This window comes from Sturnus vulgaris, chromosome 1 (assembly GCF_052056855.1).
Source record: "Sturnus vulgaris isolate bStuVul1 chromosome 1, bStuVul1.hap1, whole genome shotgun sequence".
NCBI lineage: Eukaryota > Metazoa > Chordata > Aves > Passeriformes > Sturnidae > Sturnus > Sturnus vulgaris.
This window is the reverse complement of record NC_142243.1, coordinates 34,708,205-34,726,366: the sequence shown is the minus strand read 5'-3', so window position 1 is coordinate 34,726,366 and position 18,162 is coordinate 34,708,205. Positions and strand designations below refer to the sequence as shown.

The 18,162-nt window shown below is 39.6% G+C and overlaps 1 protein-coding gene across 1 annotated transcript in view; it reads left to right on the top strand.

Annotated features, from left to right (window-relative positions):
• The window catches only part of SCRN1 (secernin 1), a 37,955-nt gene that overhangs the window by 14,385 nt on the left and 5,408 nt on the right, over positions 1–18,162 (top strand). Inside the window, exons 3-6 of the mRNA XM_014893963.2 lie at positions 6,860–7,041; positions 12,124–12,326; positions 15,176–15,370; positions 16,968–17,133. Coding sequence (XP_014749449.1) covers positions 6,860–7,041; positions 12,124–12,326; positions 15,176–15,370; positions 16,968–17,133 — 746 coding nt within the window. The remainder of the gene's footprint in view (positions 1–6,859; positions 7,042–12,123; positions 12,327–15,175; positions 15,371–16,967; positions 17,134–18,162) is intronic.

Sequence of the window (18,162 nt, the reverse complement as noted above, 5' to 3'; positions counted from 1 at the left end):
GGAGCAGTAAGATTTTTTCTGTACATTGGTCTGAGGACTGCAGATATAAAACCTCACCTAAAGGAAAGTGATGAGTCCCTGCCTGGTGTTGCATGGCAGTATAAAGCTTGGAAAGCAGACTTTGACTGTATTAAAGTTGGCTTTTTATCACCTGGTGATCTTAATCCTGGTGTTTGTAACATAATCAGCAGGCATCACACCAGTGCTGCAGTTCAGTTCTGGGGTACTTTGGTTCCCTTTTTGCCAGCTGTTTGGGTTATCTGCATTGTGTCATGGGCAAGGTGTTCAGACTCTGGTAACAGAGGTCAATCAGCAGCAGGAGCTACTGAGAATTTGCTCTCAGGGAAGCCTCCAGCTCAGACTGGCAGTGCTTGCTCCCATTGCTGCAGGTGTGGGTGCAAACCTGGGCACCCCCAATGACACTTCCATGGGAAAGTGGTGCCTGGCAGGAAACCTTGATGAGACACAGCAGTGCTTGTGCCTACGGTGGAGTGTTTAGCTTACTCTGTGTAGATAAATGAGGTTGTATTCTGAAGATTTGCAGTTCAGAGGTGGTTTAGGAAGCTGCATTTTTGCCTCTCCACTGGCTGGCTGGCAGCAGAGCTCCTGCACACTCACACCCAGAGGGCTTTGCCCAAACCACCCTGCTGCAGCTCACCCTGAGACTGCACACAGAAGAGAGGACAGGCACTATGCAGGCAGGCAGCAGCTAAGAAAAGAAACTGGTTGCTGCCTTCAGCAGTCTATTGCTTGGCTAAGGTGAGCATTTTCTCTCTTCTGCTCCATTGCAGGCCACTGGCCTTTAAACTGATGTGTTTGACTTTGCTTTGTAGCACAGTGCACAACCCAGCAGCAGTTCAGAGGTAGAAGCCATAATCTCTTGGATGTTTCTGCCCTCTCAAAGCCATTATATCAGCATAAGTGCTGATTATTTGTTCTCTTTTGCTACCAGAGCAAAACTGGTTCGCTTGAACTGGTTTTTTTGTTCTTAATCTTTTTATTTTTCCTTCTTTATTGCAGCAGACAGGAAGAGGAGGGGAGAGTATTAGAATTGTGTGGGGCAAAAAACTGCCAACTCTTTCATCTTGACACAAAACATTTACTTATGTCAACATATATGAGTGAGCAAGTATTTCAAACACCTAGGATATCTAAGAGTTCCAAGAATATCTCTGTGATGGGCTCTTTGTGGCTTCTTTGAAATCTGTTTCTTACTGTTTTAAAGCATTAAATTAATAAGCTTCATCCACATTTCAGTTTTACTTTTGCTTATCACCCAGGAGACTGTAATTTGTATATAAATTTGATAAATTTGTATTTTGAAAAACAAGAGGTGAATTCTTGACTGCTAAATGCACTCTGACATATAGTGTCTCCAGAGAGTGTTCTCAGCCTTGGGTGCCTTTCTGATCTCTGTGGTATTTGATTTGTTTAAAGATATTTAAATTTCATTTTGCAGAGCATTGTTCTGTACAGTGGCTCACGTGTCTGAGGCTCCTTCATGGCTTGATAGAGCAGGTTAGAGTCAGTGAGAGGGTGCAGATAGTTTTGCTTTTTGTCAGGGGAATTGTTTGGCTTTTCTAGCTTCTCTAATTATTGGTGTTTTTTTCCTAGAATAAAATCTATCATCCTTACTCACTGCTAGAGATAATACTCAAATTTTATAGTTATTGGCTGCAATGAATACAAACAATATGGGAACAATATGCAAATACAAAGCATATGTAAAGTGCACTAGGGTCCTCATAAAGAGAGAAAAAAACTGTTCTTAATATGAAGAAGATCCTGTGTTAGAAAATGGCTTTTTTCTCTATTTGTACAGTTAGTAAATGCTTTTGTATCTGGCTACAAGTGAGGATACAAGCAGTAGCACAGTGTGTTTCTGACAGCTGGCTCCCTGAGGATTCATCCTGCTGCTGGAGAGAATTCTGCTCTCTGCTCTGGTTTGACCATGTGTCCACTGGAATTGGGGCTGACTGCTTGAGGGGAACCCAGGATTTATCCCGGATTTATGCTGGTGTATGGCTGTCCCCTTCACTGTGGCACAAGTTTTGCTGCTGTAAACATGTCATGGCCATGTTTAATGGGTGTGGTGAAGTCATCCAGATGTCTTTCACTCTATACCTGGTTCTGCTTCCTGTAGTGGTAATAGCATTGCCTAACCACCACTTTTGCATTGTGTACTACTGCTTGTGTGTTTTTCTTCCCAAGGAGAGGTTATTCCCACTTCTTTGAGCTCTACTAAATTTGCTTCTGTAAATAAGCAGCAAAAGAATTGTCTGTAAAGCTCATTGCTAGGCACATCTGCATTAGATAGTCTGAGAGGCTTCCTTGAACAACTCTGTTCTAGTTTATCCAGATTTCCACTTCACCACGATGGGAAAACCCAGGCAGCCCATGTCACCTGTGGAATCACCTGTCTACACATTTCCAGCCAGGCTGTCAGTCTCAATGTCTTGATGGCCAGGGAGGCAGCAGGCTGTGAGACTGCCTCAGCACGGTTTTTGCATCCCTCCTTTGGAAGGAGTTGAAAAAGCGCCCATGGTGCAATTTACTCATTTGCTGCAAGAATACAAATATTTTACCTATTTTCAGATATGTGCTATGGTATGGCAGTGCTTGAAGAAGTGAAGCAAAGAGTTAATGCCAAGTTCGAGCCTGGATCTGATGGCAGGGAAGGAGGTTGGGGTGGGATCTCTTTTGTAATAGGAAATCTTAATGCCCCTTTTCAAAGATAATTTCTTTGGAAAGCATTCCCTGACTACTGCCTTTGTTATAGAGCTGCAGCCTATGTGATTTCATTGATATTTCATAATGACCTGACTGACAGTGCTAGGAATTTGGCTTCTGCAGCCTTAGTACAGTAGAAACTGCACAATGGTTTCTTTTCATTAATGAAAGAAGAAATCTCTTGTGCTTATGACTGTGGTGTCTGGTTTTGGAATACCTCCAACTTATCTGCATGCCCTAGCTAGGCTGGTAGATACATTTGTGCCTTGTGCTATTCTTAGAACTCCCTTGATAAGATTCTCTTCTTGATACTGTAAGTGAAATAAAAAGTATTATTAGTTCCCAGCTTGCTCAACTCACTTTTAAGTTGTTGGCTGCATCTCTTGTGTGTGAGGCCTCTCTTCTTTAGTTTTATATTTTCTAATGTGAATTGACTGTCACAGGGCAAGGTGCCAGCTATGCCACTTTCAGGGCTTGAATTCTAGAAAATCAATGGAGCCTGACACCACACACTCTCAGCCTTTGCCACCAAATTTGTCAGTATTCTTCTGTTTTTAGCATTCATACTAAAAAAAAAATAAATGTTAGTCCAGCTGAGGCTGTACATTTCAGGGATTTTGAAGACAGGGTTAGTGGCAAGCAGAATCACAGCAGTACCTGATGTCTGTTTTATTTTTCATTGCCTAGTTTGGCACAGTGCTCATTGGAACAGGCTGCTCTGCTGTTGTGCTGGAGGGATTTGCCAGGTCTGTGGGGTGCAGGAGAGGGGACAGGGATGTTGGAATTTTTGCCTGCTTTTGAAATCCTGTCATCATCCAAGCTCCTGTTCCTAGAGATCAAGTGGCCAGTGAGGTTGCTTTGGTGGATAGTGTTGTGTTTCCCCCACTATTTCCTTTTGTGCTTTAGCTGTTGCAAGGCTATGTCCTGGTTTCTGTGGAACAAGAAGCAGAGGTTTGCTGTGTTGCAAATTCAGTATCTGACTGTAGCTGACCTACCTTTACAACTGATGTGTCTTGGCTACAAGTGGATAGCCCAGTTCCTCTTGTTTCTTGGGAAAGAGTTTTCTTATGTTATTTTAAGGAGGGGATGGTGAAGTTATGAAGTGAATGCTTTATGTTTAAAATTAATAATCTGCTGTCACCTCTGGACCCTAATTTTTTGAGAAGCTCATACCTACTATTATAAATATGAACCATGCTCCTGCCTTAATACATCAATCCCGTTGAATGCCTACTTTTATGTTTACTGGAGTAAATAATTATAATGGGGAGGTAAAATGTCATCAAGACTTATTCAGCAGTGTCAATAACCATGACAAACGAATAAGAATCAAGTCAATAGTAGTTTTACAAGACATGTCAGTGACTGTAAGTTTGAAATGGTTTTTCTGTTATTTAGGTCTTCTGAAACAATCTATATAAATAAAGCAAGGCTTGAATATCATCTATGTACCTGAGTTATTGTATGGAAACTGAATATAGCATGAAATATGCTCTATGTTCACTTCTTTTTGGGTTGGGGGACACAAAGAAGCAATATCAAAGGTGACAGCTGTATTTTGAAGTGTGTAGTGTTGCCTATGGATGTTTTCTGGCCTCTGATTACATAGTTAAAAAAAATCCCACATTTTTTTCAGGATGCTCTGGATTCATCAAGCAGGAACAAATAATTTCCCCTTTCCCTTTTCTCAACTGCTACCATTGACAATAAGATCTTTGCAATAATAGCAGCTTTGGTAGTGTTTGCTTTTGGAACGAGGTGCCAAGCAATAAATGATTGGTAGCAAGGATAGCCTTGCAAATATGTTTTGCAGAGGAAAGGCATTCAGCATTTTTTTAGCTTAACTATCACTTTTCAGAGTGTTACCATTTTTCCTTCTAAAAAATCAAAGAGTCAGTGTAAGCAAGCTTGCATAATAGGGCTATTCAGCCAGAAAACACTGTGCAAGTGTGGGTGTATGGAGTACTGAAGTCTCCTCCACGCTGTGTCTAGGTTTTTGCTTTTTGCTGTAGGATTGAGAAGGTTCATGGATGGCTCTGCAGGGTGGCTGCAGCCAGCAGAGATGAGATGTAGGGGGCTGAGGCTGCAGACCTGGGGTCTGGTAGCTGCTCTGGTGCTGTCTTCACATACAATCTTCCCTTGCTGCTCCAGCTGCCCCTTTGCACATCCAGCAAATACAGATGTTCTCTGTTCACACACATGCTTACCCAAACAGCACTGACCTGGATCTCTGAAATGAGATTGTGCAGAATGTCAAAAATTAGATTTGTTTGCTGACAGCTCAAAAGGAGAAGGGGGAATTTTTATAAGAAATGTCAGTTACAGCATGGCTTGGTTATGCAATGAAGCAAAGGGTGAACTTTATAAAGAGTTTTTATAAGTCAGATCTTAGCTCCTGGCCAGTGCCAAATGTTGCACCTTGATAGATGAGGAATTTGCCTCTACAAAATCACAGTGTATTACTATATAAACAATATGGTCAAACAGCCTGGTCAAATATTAGGGATGTTCTCCTACAAATACAGCAGGTATTTGTACCTGATAGGATCTTCTTACCTAAGTCTGTTCTCAGACTGAACGTATTCACTGCCCCTCTGCTTTGTGGTGTTTTGTTTTTTGTTTTGTTTAGTTTTGACCTATTTGCACACATTACCTAATGAAGGTGGCAAGCTTATTTCTTGTATCCCTCTTGCATGGTCAAATTGAAGGACTTTGAAAATCCCATTTCTGACCAAAGATAGTCTATTACATGTTTTAATTGCATGCTAGAGGAATTATTACTGTAAAAATGTTTGCTCAAGACTGGAGGCTGAAGATGATCATGCTGTATAATCTTTAAAGGCAGAAAGAAAGGCCAGGAAAAAAACAAAGCTTCTTGATACTCTCATAATTTTGGACTCATTTGTTTGGCTTTACATTTTAATATATACACAGCCAGACAAACAAGGCAAATAACTTTTAGTCCACATGTCCGTTCTGATGATCCTGTTTACTTTGATATACCTGATCAGATATTCCTCCAAAAAACTCTTGCAGATTACTTCCTGTAAGGAAGATGTTAAACAGGAATGCTGGACCTGTCATAAATACAGACAACTTTAGGTTTCTCAAAAGCAAATTCCGCTGAGTTTCATCCGTGAAAAACTTGATGTGAACTAAAAATGTAAACTCCATTTCTTTGGTTTGCACAAACCAATGATGCATTGAGCCCTCATCCATGCTGCCTGGGAAAACAGTGCTTGTTTTGAAGGCAAGTAAATGGATTTGAAAGATAACATAATTTCTTTCTTCCTTGCAGTTACAATGACTTCTCTCCAGCCTTCCTTAGTATTTTTGACTTGTCAGAGTACACTGGCAGACGTCTAATTAAAGTAGACCATTTGAAATAGTGAAAACAGCAGTTTAAGACACAGCCATACCCATGTTTTATTTCTGTGACTGTTTATCAAAGTGGTTTGCTATAACACTCAATCTCTTCAAGGCTTTTTTTTCTCCTCTTTCTGCCAGTTGTCTCTGTGCTGGGGGCAGCTGCAGGGGAGGCAGCAAGGGAGAGGAGGAAGCTTTCTAATGTATTTTGTCCCAGTTACCACTGTTACACTATATATGTAATATATGTAATAAAGTACTGGAGGTGGTAGAATGGTTTGATGTTGTTACTATGTACAGTACAACACAACATAATGTAATATAACATAACATATATACGTATTATTATTATAATACATATATCTATATATACACCTGTATACATATACATATATACATACATATATAAGTATAGATATATACATATACATACATATTATTATACATAATATAATATAACAGTGCAGTCTGTCTCCTGCTGCTTTCCACTGATTCTAGCATTTGGGTCCTGCCTTTTTCCTGTTGTCTCTTGGAAGCCTGCAAGCATCAGCACACGTATTTTCCCAGGCTTATGCAATAAAAGGATGCGAAGGTTCAAACGTGACCCTTTAATGTTGCTTAAAAAAAGTTCCTTGTTCATTCACAAAACACGGACCTTTTAAATAACATGTGTTCTTTCTGAACATTGAAGTCTTGTGTTACTTGAGTCACAGCAACAGATGAAGTGATTGTTTAACTCTCTCCCTTCCTGCTGTCTCTGCAGTGCACGTACATCGAGATTGAGCAGGTGCCAAAGACTCACGCTGTGGTGCTGAGCAGACCCTCCTGGCTTTGGGGGGCAGAAATGGGAGCTAATGAGCATGGAGTGTGTGTAGCTAACGAAGCTGTTGTGACCAGAGAACCAGCTTCTGAGTCTGAAGCCTTGCTTGGCATGGATCTTGTCAGGTGGGTGTCCTGCTGAGCTCTGACCAGCCCTTCATCATCAGCCTTAGATGATGCTGGTCCCAGGTAACAGCTTTGTGGTGGTGGCATAAGGAGATTTCAAAACTGTATAAGCAGGCTAGGTAAGGCTCCAGATACAGCTGGGTGAAGAGTTAAAACACTTGCACTCTGAATTTAGCTACCAAGAATGTACCAATTTGTTGTGGGTTCACTCAATCTACCTTGTCCACCCACCCTACAGTCCAGCAGTGGCTATTCTGACAGGGTAAGAGATGTGATTACATCGTTAGTAAGGAGCTGCTAACTAATTTGTAATATCAGATTTCTGGTGTGCCCTTCATTCTCCCCCACTTTACAACAGCCTACTCTGACCTAAAAAGCTTTTTCTGGGCTTATAGCCAACTGTAGGCATAAACAAACTACTATGCCTTACTTCAGCCCATGCATTCCAATGCAAACCATTGCCCTTATCCAAATGCTGGCACACCAGCTCCTGTGAGTCTGTTCATGACGGCTGTCTGCCCAAAAGGCTTGTGCTGTTCTCTAAGTCTCAGCCTGCATGCTGGTCTTGTAGTGAAGAGAATTTAAAGGAGGCTTGGGTGGGGGATGAAAGCTGAAAATGAAAGAAGAGAGGACGTGCAAACTTATTACAAAGAGAAATGAAGCAAATGGACTCAATTTAAAGACTGAAGAAGACAACAGCTGCATATTTAAGTAAATCAGTCTTAGACAAAATAGTCCTACTAGACTTTGCCCTAGGATACTTAACGAGCTGACTGAAGCTATTACAGGTGAATTCTCATTTTTCTTGAGGACTAGTGAAAAATGGGAGAGGTTTTGAATGACTGGAAAAAGTTAATTGTTGTGGCTATGCTTAATACAGTTAAAAAGAGTTGTTATAAACCACCTTAACCTCAGCTCCTGAAGGGAAAAAACCTCAAATATCAAGGAGTTTATAAATGAACAGTAATAACTGGTAGTCAAGAAAAATCCCGTCAAGCCATTCTGCTTTACTCCTGCAATGAGTTAACACATTTTATAGCTAAAAGGATAGGAAATAGATACCTTGACTTTTAAGAGGATGTTAAAACCTTAGAAGTTATTTTCATGAACAAGCTAGGAAGCATGAGTTAGAAGCTGTTGTTGTTAGGTGCATAGCTGCCTGTAACTGTAAATGTTCTCTAACATGTCTCTGCAGAAATACAGCATCTGCTTCCAGCTACCATAAATCAAGAGGAATATGGGCCAGTTGGAGAGAATGTGGTGGAAATTGGAAATGTGATCAGAGAGCTATAGAATCTGACCAATGAGAAAATCATGAGGGAATTTGGGTTATATTTCTCTTTGGTATTTTATCTACGCCCTGTATGTACTGAAGGAATCTGTGGAGAAGCTGTACCTGACGGAACTAGAAAATTTAATTGCATCAAGGGAGGCTGAGTAGATGTGAGGGGTTATTTAAGAAAGTATAGGACAACCTTTTGTGAAGAAAAGGACTTAGATGATTTTCTAAGCTCCCATTTTACTTTTTCTGTCCTACTTCAGTCCTTTCAAAACTTTAACAAACCATTGGTTTAAATGTCAAGTTCTACTTATTTCTTACTCAGTTATTGCAGTCTCAAAGGACTGTTTACCTTTCAAATATATTTGTTATCCAACAGCTCTAGATTTACCCACACTAGCAAATCAGGATATAGCAAAGTAAGGAGGCAGTAGCCATAAACTACAAGTGATCATCACCTGTAGATGCTACCCTCCCTCTCTTCCTTCTCACCTGCAGAAGAAATTGTAGCTCAGATGCAGAGAGAGGTGCTTCAGGCAAGGAGATCCAGAGATGTGTTGTTACCATCTGCTGCTTGTTCCAGCCTAAGTGATTCTTTCTCTTATTGTGAAGACTTGGCCAGTTGAATTGTGTCTATTTCATGTCCCTCATAGACATGAGAGAGCCATCTAGTACAAAATCCATCCCTCTAGGCTGCAGTGAAGCAGCTGGCACCAGCTCTGCCTCTTTGATGGAGTACCACAGCATGTCAGAACGCCTGAATGATTCTTAAGAAATTAATAAAGTTTGTGTGATGGACTTCAGGGTTAGAAGTTGATCCTATTCCATGCAGGCTGGTCCCCATCCCAGTTAATCTAAATGGAGAACACAGACCTAGTCACAACATATAGAAAAACTGAGAAAAAATATGCTCCAGCACAAATTCCTAAGGAATCTTTTTTTTTTTCTCTAGGTGTTTATTCAAAAGCTGATTTTTGAAAGCTTTACCAGTATTGCTGCATTAGTTAGCTTGTCAGGATTTTCTTCAGGTATTCTTCCTAGCTGCCTGCAGTTTGGGTTTCTGTTTTTTTTGATGCACATTTGCAACTATAAAGCACTAGTTCAATTAGGGAAGCATATTCTTCTGAAGAGTTCATGTATTGTTTTGCTGATAAGTTAGGACAGCATTATCATACAAAAGGTAAATACGGAGAAACCTGTGAATTACACCCTTATTTTTGCCTTAGTTTTAATCCCTATGTGTTTGTATTACTTATTTGTTCTTTTCATCCCAGGTGCAATAAGTTTTTCAGAGCCACACAGAGATGCCAATCTTGGCAGGGAGTCAAGAATGCTCTTTAAAATGGTATTAATTTGTTTACCAATTTCTTTCCTTAGAGACCTCAAAATGGAATAAAATAGAATGTCATCAAGTATGTTAATTTGGAAAGCCTGCATTATGTAACTGATAGGTGAAGCTGAAAAGCTTAAGATAATATTGTTTTGACAGTATGATAGCATATTGGAGGTACTTAGGCAGTGAATTGTACTAAATCACTGAAATGTTATTAATAACTAATTCAAGCTCTCATCTGGGGTTGAAATTGCTTCTAACTGTTCTTCCAGCTCACCTTGAAGAGTATTCTGAAGTGTGTTAGTGAGAGAGTTATGCTGTGGTTGCCCAGGACACTGATGCTGAGATAACTGACAAGACTTAATTTTGTGGAAATGAGTTGTGTGGTCGTTTTGTAGGATGGGGTTTTTTCCCTTGGGTTTTGGTTTGGTGGTTTTCTTGTTTTTTTTTTTCTGTCCCTTGTGACTGACAGATAGGAGCAGCCAAACAAAAGCAGAGCCTAGACCTTTACTTAATGGAGATAAATATAACATTGGAGCCATTTATAAAAGTACAATACCTAAAGGATACTTCTTCAGCCTGAATCCCTGCTGCAGTTTTGACAGTGAAAGCTAGACTGTAACTGCCTCAAATGGAAAATTTCATGGAGACATTATTAAAGTTTTAGTGGGATGTTATGTCTCTTGGCAGGTTAGATCTAATTATAACCTAATGGTTTTGGTCATTAACTGGGAGAAAGGAGCAGATTATCACTGAATCTAGTGACTGTATGATCACCAAGGTAATTTTCAGTCCATTCCCCCACCTGTGGCAGGGACTGCTCTTAGGGAATAAATAAGACATGCTTTGGACTGGCTTTTGAATTATGTCTATGGTATGTGCAAAGACTGGCATAGCTGTATTGGTCTGAAAAAGCAATTGCACTAGTGATGAAAAGAATGAAGGAAAAGCATAAATGCAGAGGGACTAAAAATGGGGTCACCAGTACAAAACAAGTTTCAGCTAACAAGAAAAGACGAGAGGAAAGATCCTATAAATGCTAAGTAAGATGATGGTGGAGGAACTGTCACTTTAAGTTAAGCCTTGACATTCTTGGCTCTTCTTTGTCAGTAAGTGATAAATCGATGCTGCTGAGAGAGATGAAAACACTGCTTTCAAAAATTCAGCCTAAAACAAGGCTAATGGTAGCCAAGTATTTAACAAAGCAGAGCCAGGGCAGAGATCAGGTTGAGAAGTACTGAGATCAACAAATCTGTATTCAAATTATCAGGACCAGCTTTGTCTACTGTAGTTTTTAGGAAAGAAACAGAGTAATGTATTCTTGTCATGTGATTTCAAGAGAGATGGAGAGAGCTAGCATAGATAGTACTCATACCTAAAAAAGTTATTTTCTTGGAGCTATCCATCAGTCAAAATTATTTTGTCCATAGAGCAGTTAGAGAAAAGACAAACACAGAGGAAAATATTAAGCTGACAAAAGATCTGAGAGAAATTTTGGACTGATACAGTAATTTTCCCAAAGGACAGAGGCATAGATATGCTGTTGTTTGAAACACTGCATTTTCTCATTACCAGTAATTGGATTTTGGAACCAGTGAAATTGTTTTCAGGTCTGATTTCAACTTCTGGTTAGTGCATTTGTTGTTGATTCAATTAGGGCTGTAAATTATATCAAGGGATTATTTAATGCCACTTATTCAAGGCAGGATACAGTCGTTCCCTATGGCTTTGTAAAATTTATTACCTTGCCTCAGTTTATTTTTCCATAAAACACCCTTGCTTTGCTTGAACTTCCTTTTAAAATTCTGTTCTGTCAGACACACAGTTGCTCTTACTTCTGACAAAAGCCCTACCTGATATTCAAATAGTTTTTTGGGGAAGCCTCTACAGGAGCTCTGAAGTATGACTGTGCACAGATGCTTGTCTTTACAGCATGTAGTTTGCATATAAGGATAACACCTAGTTTCCATGGCCAGCCAGAGCACTGGGAAAGAGAGGTTGTAAAGAGGTTATAATATTGAATACTTCTCTCATTTTTGATAGCTGGTCATATTAATTTATAATTTCCCACCCTTGTACAGAAAAGTAAACTTGGTACAGCTGTTACTTTAAAAAAAAAACAACTTGCAAATTGTTCTTCAAATGTATTCTGCCTGAGGAGGAGACAGAGCATTGCATGTTTACAGTGCAGCTGAGATCACTGGTTGGTAATTGGACTCTTTTTAAAAAAACTAAAAGCCAGCAATGATAGGCTTGAGGTTAAAGAGCCAGTGTAGAAAATCAAGACAAGAAACAAATAATTCAATATCCTATCCTTTAATTCTAGTTACTAATTAAAGCAAGAATTCTTATACTAGGCATACCAGACACTTCAATATTTTAAACCCAGATGAATGTTGATGTTTAATAACTTAAGGAGATCTCACAGTTTCATTCCTCTCTGAATCTCTGTTTTACCCTTTTCTTATAGACTTGGCCTAGAAAGAGGTGCAACAGCTAAAGAAGCTTTGGATGTAATAGTTGCTCTGTTGGAAGAGCATGGACAAGGTGGAAATTATTATGAAGATGGGAGTTCATGCCATACTTTCCAAAGTGCATTTTTGATTGTGGACAGAAATGAAGCCTGGATACTGGAGACTTCTGGAAAGTATTGGGCAGCTGAAAAAATCACAGGTTAGTTTAGAGCTCACAGCAAATCCTATTAAAAACAGCTGTAAAGGGTTGTCTTTGAAGAATTGGCCTTAAAGTCATTAAGTTTAAATAAGTGACTAATGAATGCAAGTGTTTGATTAAATCACCATTTTTAGTTTTCTATATTTGTACTGCTCTGACTTTTTTAGTGTGTTGATTTGCATTGGCTGATGTGACTTAGCATTTTCTGTGGAGGTGGTTGCCTTTATGCATAAACTATGTAATAATCATAACTTTTATATTTGATAGGTGTATTTTCCCAGATTTATTTTCTGTTTGGAACATGTCAGATGTTTTTATTGATGGAGTTAATGCCTAAATTATTACTTACAAATCTAAAATATCGTGAGGAAAGGATAAGCATTGATGGTTTTGACAAAAGTGCTTTTTTTCAGGTGATAAATTGAATGGGTTGCTGGTGGTAGTTCCTTTACTGAAATAGATACCCTCCCTTCATATTCCTGTTTTCTAAAAGATAGTGCAAAACAATAATTTTCTGCTCTTTAAACTTGTAAATTATTTATTTTTCTGTATGTGTGAAGCCAGAGTTGCCAAACTAACTTCTAGAATTCACTGGCTTAGTGGATGAATTTATTTAAAACTTTTCTAGCATGTATGGGCTGCCTTAATGTAATATGATTGTTAAAGGCCTGTATTTAACTTATTCTCATCTTGATTTTGAAGGTATTTTTATTTTCATAAGAGTAGAGCTTTTCAAAACGTACTCATATTTGAATGAAGTGAAAATTCAGAGTATTCAAGAGGACTTTTGTCATCCATGACTTGAGCTGTGAGAGATCCATTCAACTCTCTCCTCATTTCCCCTTAAATGAAAGGTAGGAGATAGCAGAGATGGGAAGGAGCACAGAGATAACACCAGGCTGTGCAATGCTGTGTGATGGCCTGCTGTCAGCCCCTGCCACCAAATAGGAATCAGTTACCTTCACAGAGGGGGTGATTTCCCAAGTAAAGCTTGTATTTTAGGGATACCTGCAGGTTATCTGGCACAAACAGATACCAAACATAGAAGAGAGAAGGCTGAAAATGCTGTCCTGATAAAACCCCAGTTCTGGAAAGCAGCTAACTCCTGAGGTTCCTGGGATTATGCAGTGACAGCCTGCCTTCTTCTCTTGACCTGCCTGACTGATATTTGAAGAACAGTGGGTTTTATTTATCAGTTTTAGCTGCATCAGCAGCACATAACCTTCATGTCCTTCTTCCCAGCAAATAAACTGTTGCCTTCATCTGCTGCTTGCAGCTTTTTGAAATGATTCTGCAGCTCTGTTCTGGTTTTTACCAGCACATTGCTCTTCAGGAGGTCCCTGTGAGCTGCAGATAAGTAGTTTCCATCTCCTGCAGCATGCCAGGAGGAAAGGCTGCTGGCTATGTAAGAACTCTATATTTCACACTCTGTTCAGGGGATTCTTTTTTGCAACCATAAGTGTACCTCTTAAGCTTTCAAATGAATGCACAAATGCTGTTAAAATGGGGAAAATGTGTCATTCCCCAGTGTGAAGGCATATTTTTTCCCAACTATCGTCAGTGTTCTGATATTACTGCTTCAGGACTGTAAAGCTTATAGTGAGTGTTTGTCAAGCAACTCTCTGGCAATAATTTAAGAATAAGCACTTCAAAATTCTTTCTATTAATGTTCCTAAGTCTCAGTGGAAAAATTTATTTGATTGATAATTTTTTTTTTTGTGGTGGATCAAACCCATGAAATATTATTTTGCATGAGTTAATAAATGTAATATTTAAAGAGCTCTTAAAGAGTGGCTTGCCTAGCTGCACACGAATACAAATATGTATCATCACTCAAGTCAAGAAAATTCTCTGAAAAGAATGTGTTTTGAAAATGTGAATCAGAATAAACTGTCAGGGACCCTAGAGTAAGTCAATTGGATGACAGGGACTTTTTTTGCAGAATGATGCACAGAATTTCTTGAAGTTGTTACCCATTATTTAAATTGCATGCATGAGGCATTACAAAAGCAAGCCTACTTTTTTGGAAGGCAGTATTAAAAACTTCCACAACTACTGGTTTTGCTTCTGTCTAGGAAATGATTTGTGCCAAATTCCAGAATCTGTGTTTATTTTAGTTTATAGTTTTACTTTATCAGCTCTTTCTCTGGCTTCCAATACATTTGCTTTATTCTCTCTGAGGAATATCTGCAGCAACCACTGCCATGCTGTGGATATATGGTTATAAACACTGCAGTATTTTTGATAAAAGGAACTTTAAAAACCCTTTAGTATTCTTTGGAGGCTACTTACACATTCTTTTTACTTCATGTCATTTTAAAATTTAGGATAAAAAAATTTAAACCTATCTTGAAGCTTACAGTGAAACTGTTTCTCAACTGGGAAGCTTAAAGCAGTTGTTAAGATTTTAAAAACATTTTCCAAATTTTTAATTTTCAAGTTCATTAAATGCAGCTCTCTGCTGAAATATATATTGAAATCAAGTCAGATCTCAAGCCTTTTTGTGTCTGTGGAATATGGCATTGGAAAATAAGATTAGGCACGTGCCTTTGGCATTTGGATACCACTACTGCTTTGTGGTCAGAACTTGTGAGGTGAAATTGGCATTCTGTCTAAATGCCACTATTAATCACAAGTGTCAGTGTCTCAGTAGGGCACAGAGGATTGAGCTCTGCAACCTGCAGTGATTGGTAATTCTGTTTATATGTAATTATATAGTTACACAGTCATGCCAAAGGTACATACTAACCAATGGTTTCATTTGTTTCCTAATTGATATGACATTTTCCTCCCATCTTCTCCCAGAAAAACTGTGTTAATGCTCTCTTTTAATGTGTGTCTCTTTCTAGAGGGAGTGAAATGCATTTGCAATCAGCTTTCATTAACTACAAAAATTGATGCTGAGCATCCTGAACTAAGGAATTACGTGAAAAGTCAAGGCTGGTGGAATGGAGACTCAGACTTCAATTTTTCTGAAGTATTTTCTCTTGCTGATGACCATTTAGCCTGCTGTTCTGGCAGGGAGAGCCTAGAAAAGCAAGGTGGTAAGTGTTGAACTATCCTTCTGTGGGCACACTGGGTTTTTTAGTCACTGCTGCCTCCTTTTCAGGCATTCTGTCCAGAACTACATGTGGTTGAGAACACAGAAACTGTAGGAAGGAAGATCAGAACTAAAGACTGTCCCTAAACTTGCCACAATTTAGGATGAAGCCCTTAATGTCACCCTAAAGGTTTCAAAACAGGATTGCAACTACAAAGTAACTTCCTTCAGTGTTCTGATGTGCATGATGTGCCACTGCACTTGTGCTTTCCTGTAATTTTAGTGGCCCTACCTAATACTAAAATGATGTTATTAAAAAAAATGGCCTCTCATATCAAAGATTGAACTCAGTGGAATCTGCATTTTGGGAAGAATGTAGATTTAACCTTTTGGGGAAAGTTTCAAGAGCATAGTTTAAGGAAGAGCAGTTGCAAACTGAAGTCCCTTTTTCTTTGTTGAGCAGAACAAAGCTGCTGGAGCAGATATTGTGCCTATTCTCTGCAATCAAAGGAAGGGTTTATTTCCAGACCCAAATTTATTACTGACTTCAGTTCACTGCAGCTGGCCAAAATACCTCTGAAATGGCCAGCCTGCAGCAGTGCATGCCTGACATATATCTGCTCTTTCATGCATGAAAAATAGCACAAATTGCCATTTGCTAAAAAGCCCTTTACTACAGATGTGAATTTACTAGACTGTTGTCATTTTCACATATTGGTAAATGTTCTGAAGAATGTAGAGGTGAGATATTTGTTGCACTGCAGAGTTCATTCTCTTGGAAAATTGCAGGGAGCATGGTTTGTGTCTGAGGCAGATACAGTAACTCTGAAGGACTGTAGGTAAAAGATCATAATAAATCTGGATTATGGCACTAAAAACCCTGAGGGCCCCTACAGACAGATGGCTGTGGCTGAAAATCTTGCAGGCTGCTGAGTCATTCCTTGTCTCCTGGTGTGTTGAGGCACCTCTGCATGGAGGTTTGAGCCACTGCAGAATCTGAGAAAGTACAGGGGAAGAAGCCTGACCTGCCAAAGGAGCATGTGAGAAAACATGGGAGGGGCCATGGAGGGAAAGCTGGGATGAACAGACAGGAAACATGGTGAGAACAGAGGATTCTTGTAGACAGGGTTTTGGAGAAAAGTCTTGGTGTCTAGGTCTGCTGCTGTAACATTCTGTGAGTGTGAGATGATGTTTCAAAATTTTGACTGAGAGAGAATTGAAATTGAGAAGTGGAAGATCAGGGTGCTCTCATTCTGCCCTGCTTGGGTAGAGGAAAATGGATGTTTTATGTAACTAGTCTGTTCCTAGTGACTGCTAAAGCAGTATTACAGCCTTATTCCTGGAAAAAGAGCTTTTAAATAGCATTTCTCCCTACCTGGCAATTGCCATGCCTAATTAATGCTTCTTACCATTCTAATTTACTAGCTAGGCTCATTCTTTCTGAATGTTCACTGTTTAAATAGAAAGTATTAACTGGGATTTGTGACATGCCCATGTCAAGTGTCAGTGACCATTTTAGGCCAAAGCTTGTTCAGGCTAAAATCCTTACCTGGGCTCCAAGCCATTGAACACTCAGGAATTTTTTCCCCCCCTCCATATAGGTGACGTTTCTGCACAAGCTATGATTGATGTCCTGCGTGACAAGGACAGTGGTGTCTGTGTGGACTCTGAATCTTTCCTTACTACAGCTAGCATAGTGTCTGTTCTGCCTCAGGACCCTAGTTTTCCCTGTATTCATTACTTCACTGGCACGCCAGACCCTTCAAGGTAAGCCACAGCACTGGGGTCCCTGGGGTGCAGAGCAGGTGATGGGTTGAAAGGTGATAAAGAAACCCTGCCACCCAAACTGGAACATACTTTAAGAGCATGTTCTAACCAGAAAAGCAGTCAGTGCTCCATGATGTGCAATCTGACAGTCCTGAGCTTCTAGGGGAAATGCAGTTTAGGGAGGAGCCAGGAATTCCAGTGTAGTTGCTTTCAAGTTGGAAAGTTGTTGAGATGATGAAGTTGGGGACTTCCCAGTCACTTCTCTTGAACAGGTGGGTGCAAAACTCAAACAAATGAAATGTTTTCCCTGTAAAAGAGGGGTTGTGTGCTCTAGGTAGCTTCACATGACATAAAAACATTAATGCAGCAAAACATCTGCGGGTTGCTGGGATCCCAAGCATGCTTTTTATTGGAGGAACCATTTCCAGTTGGTTTACATGGTGTCCTCTCTAGCAGAATGTAGCTGAGGAGATTAGGGAACTCATGGGCCAGATCATCAAAGAACCATTGAATCATCTTGTGTTTTAAACAGAATCCACCTGGGATTCACAGAAATTAAACTAAACCAGTTGCAGTTATTCAGGAGATCAGACACCTGCATTGAGGTAAAGAGGTTTCAGGGAGAAAAAAATGATGCCCTTGAACAGCTACAGTCATTAATGTAGAAAGATCAGAAGTAATCATTAGGTTTTACTGAGGGCTGTGGAAGTCATCCATGCCAAAGGGAGTTTCCACCCACTTGGCATTATGCAACTCAGATTTTCAGGGTTAAATGTCAATTTTAAACTTGCTTACCTAGACTTTCCTTTGACTTGATGCAAATATTTTGCTATAAAAAGGAGCAAGGCTTCAAATTATTTTGTTGGGATTTCTGTCCTTTTGAAGGTGGAAAACCTGGCTTAAAAGCCTTGTTTAGAGACCTTTCTTGCTTTATTCTACACTGTAATGCATTAAGAAAGAATTATTTAAATGCAGCTAGTGAGTCACGCAAATTCTTAGTCAGCAAGGCTTCGTGACAGTGATGGAAGG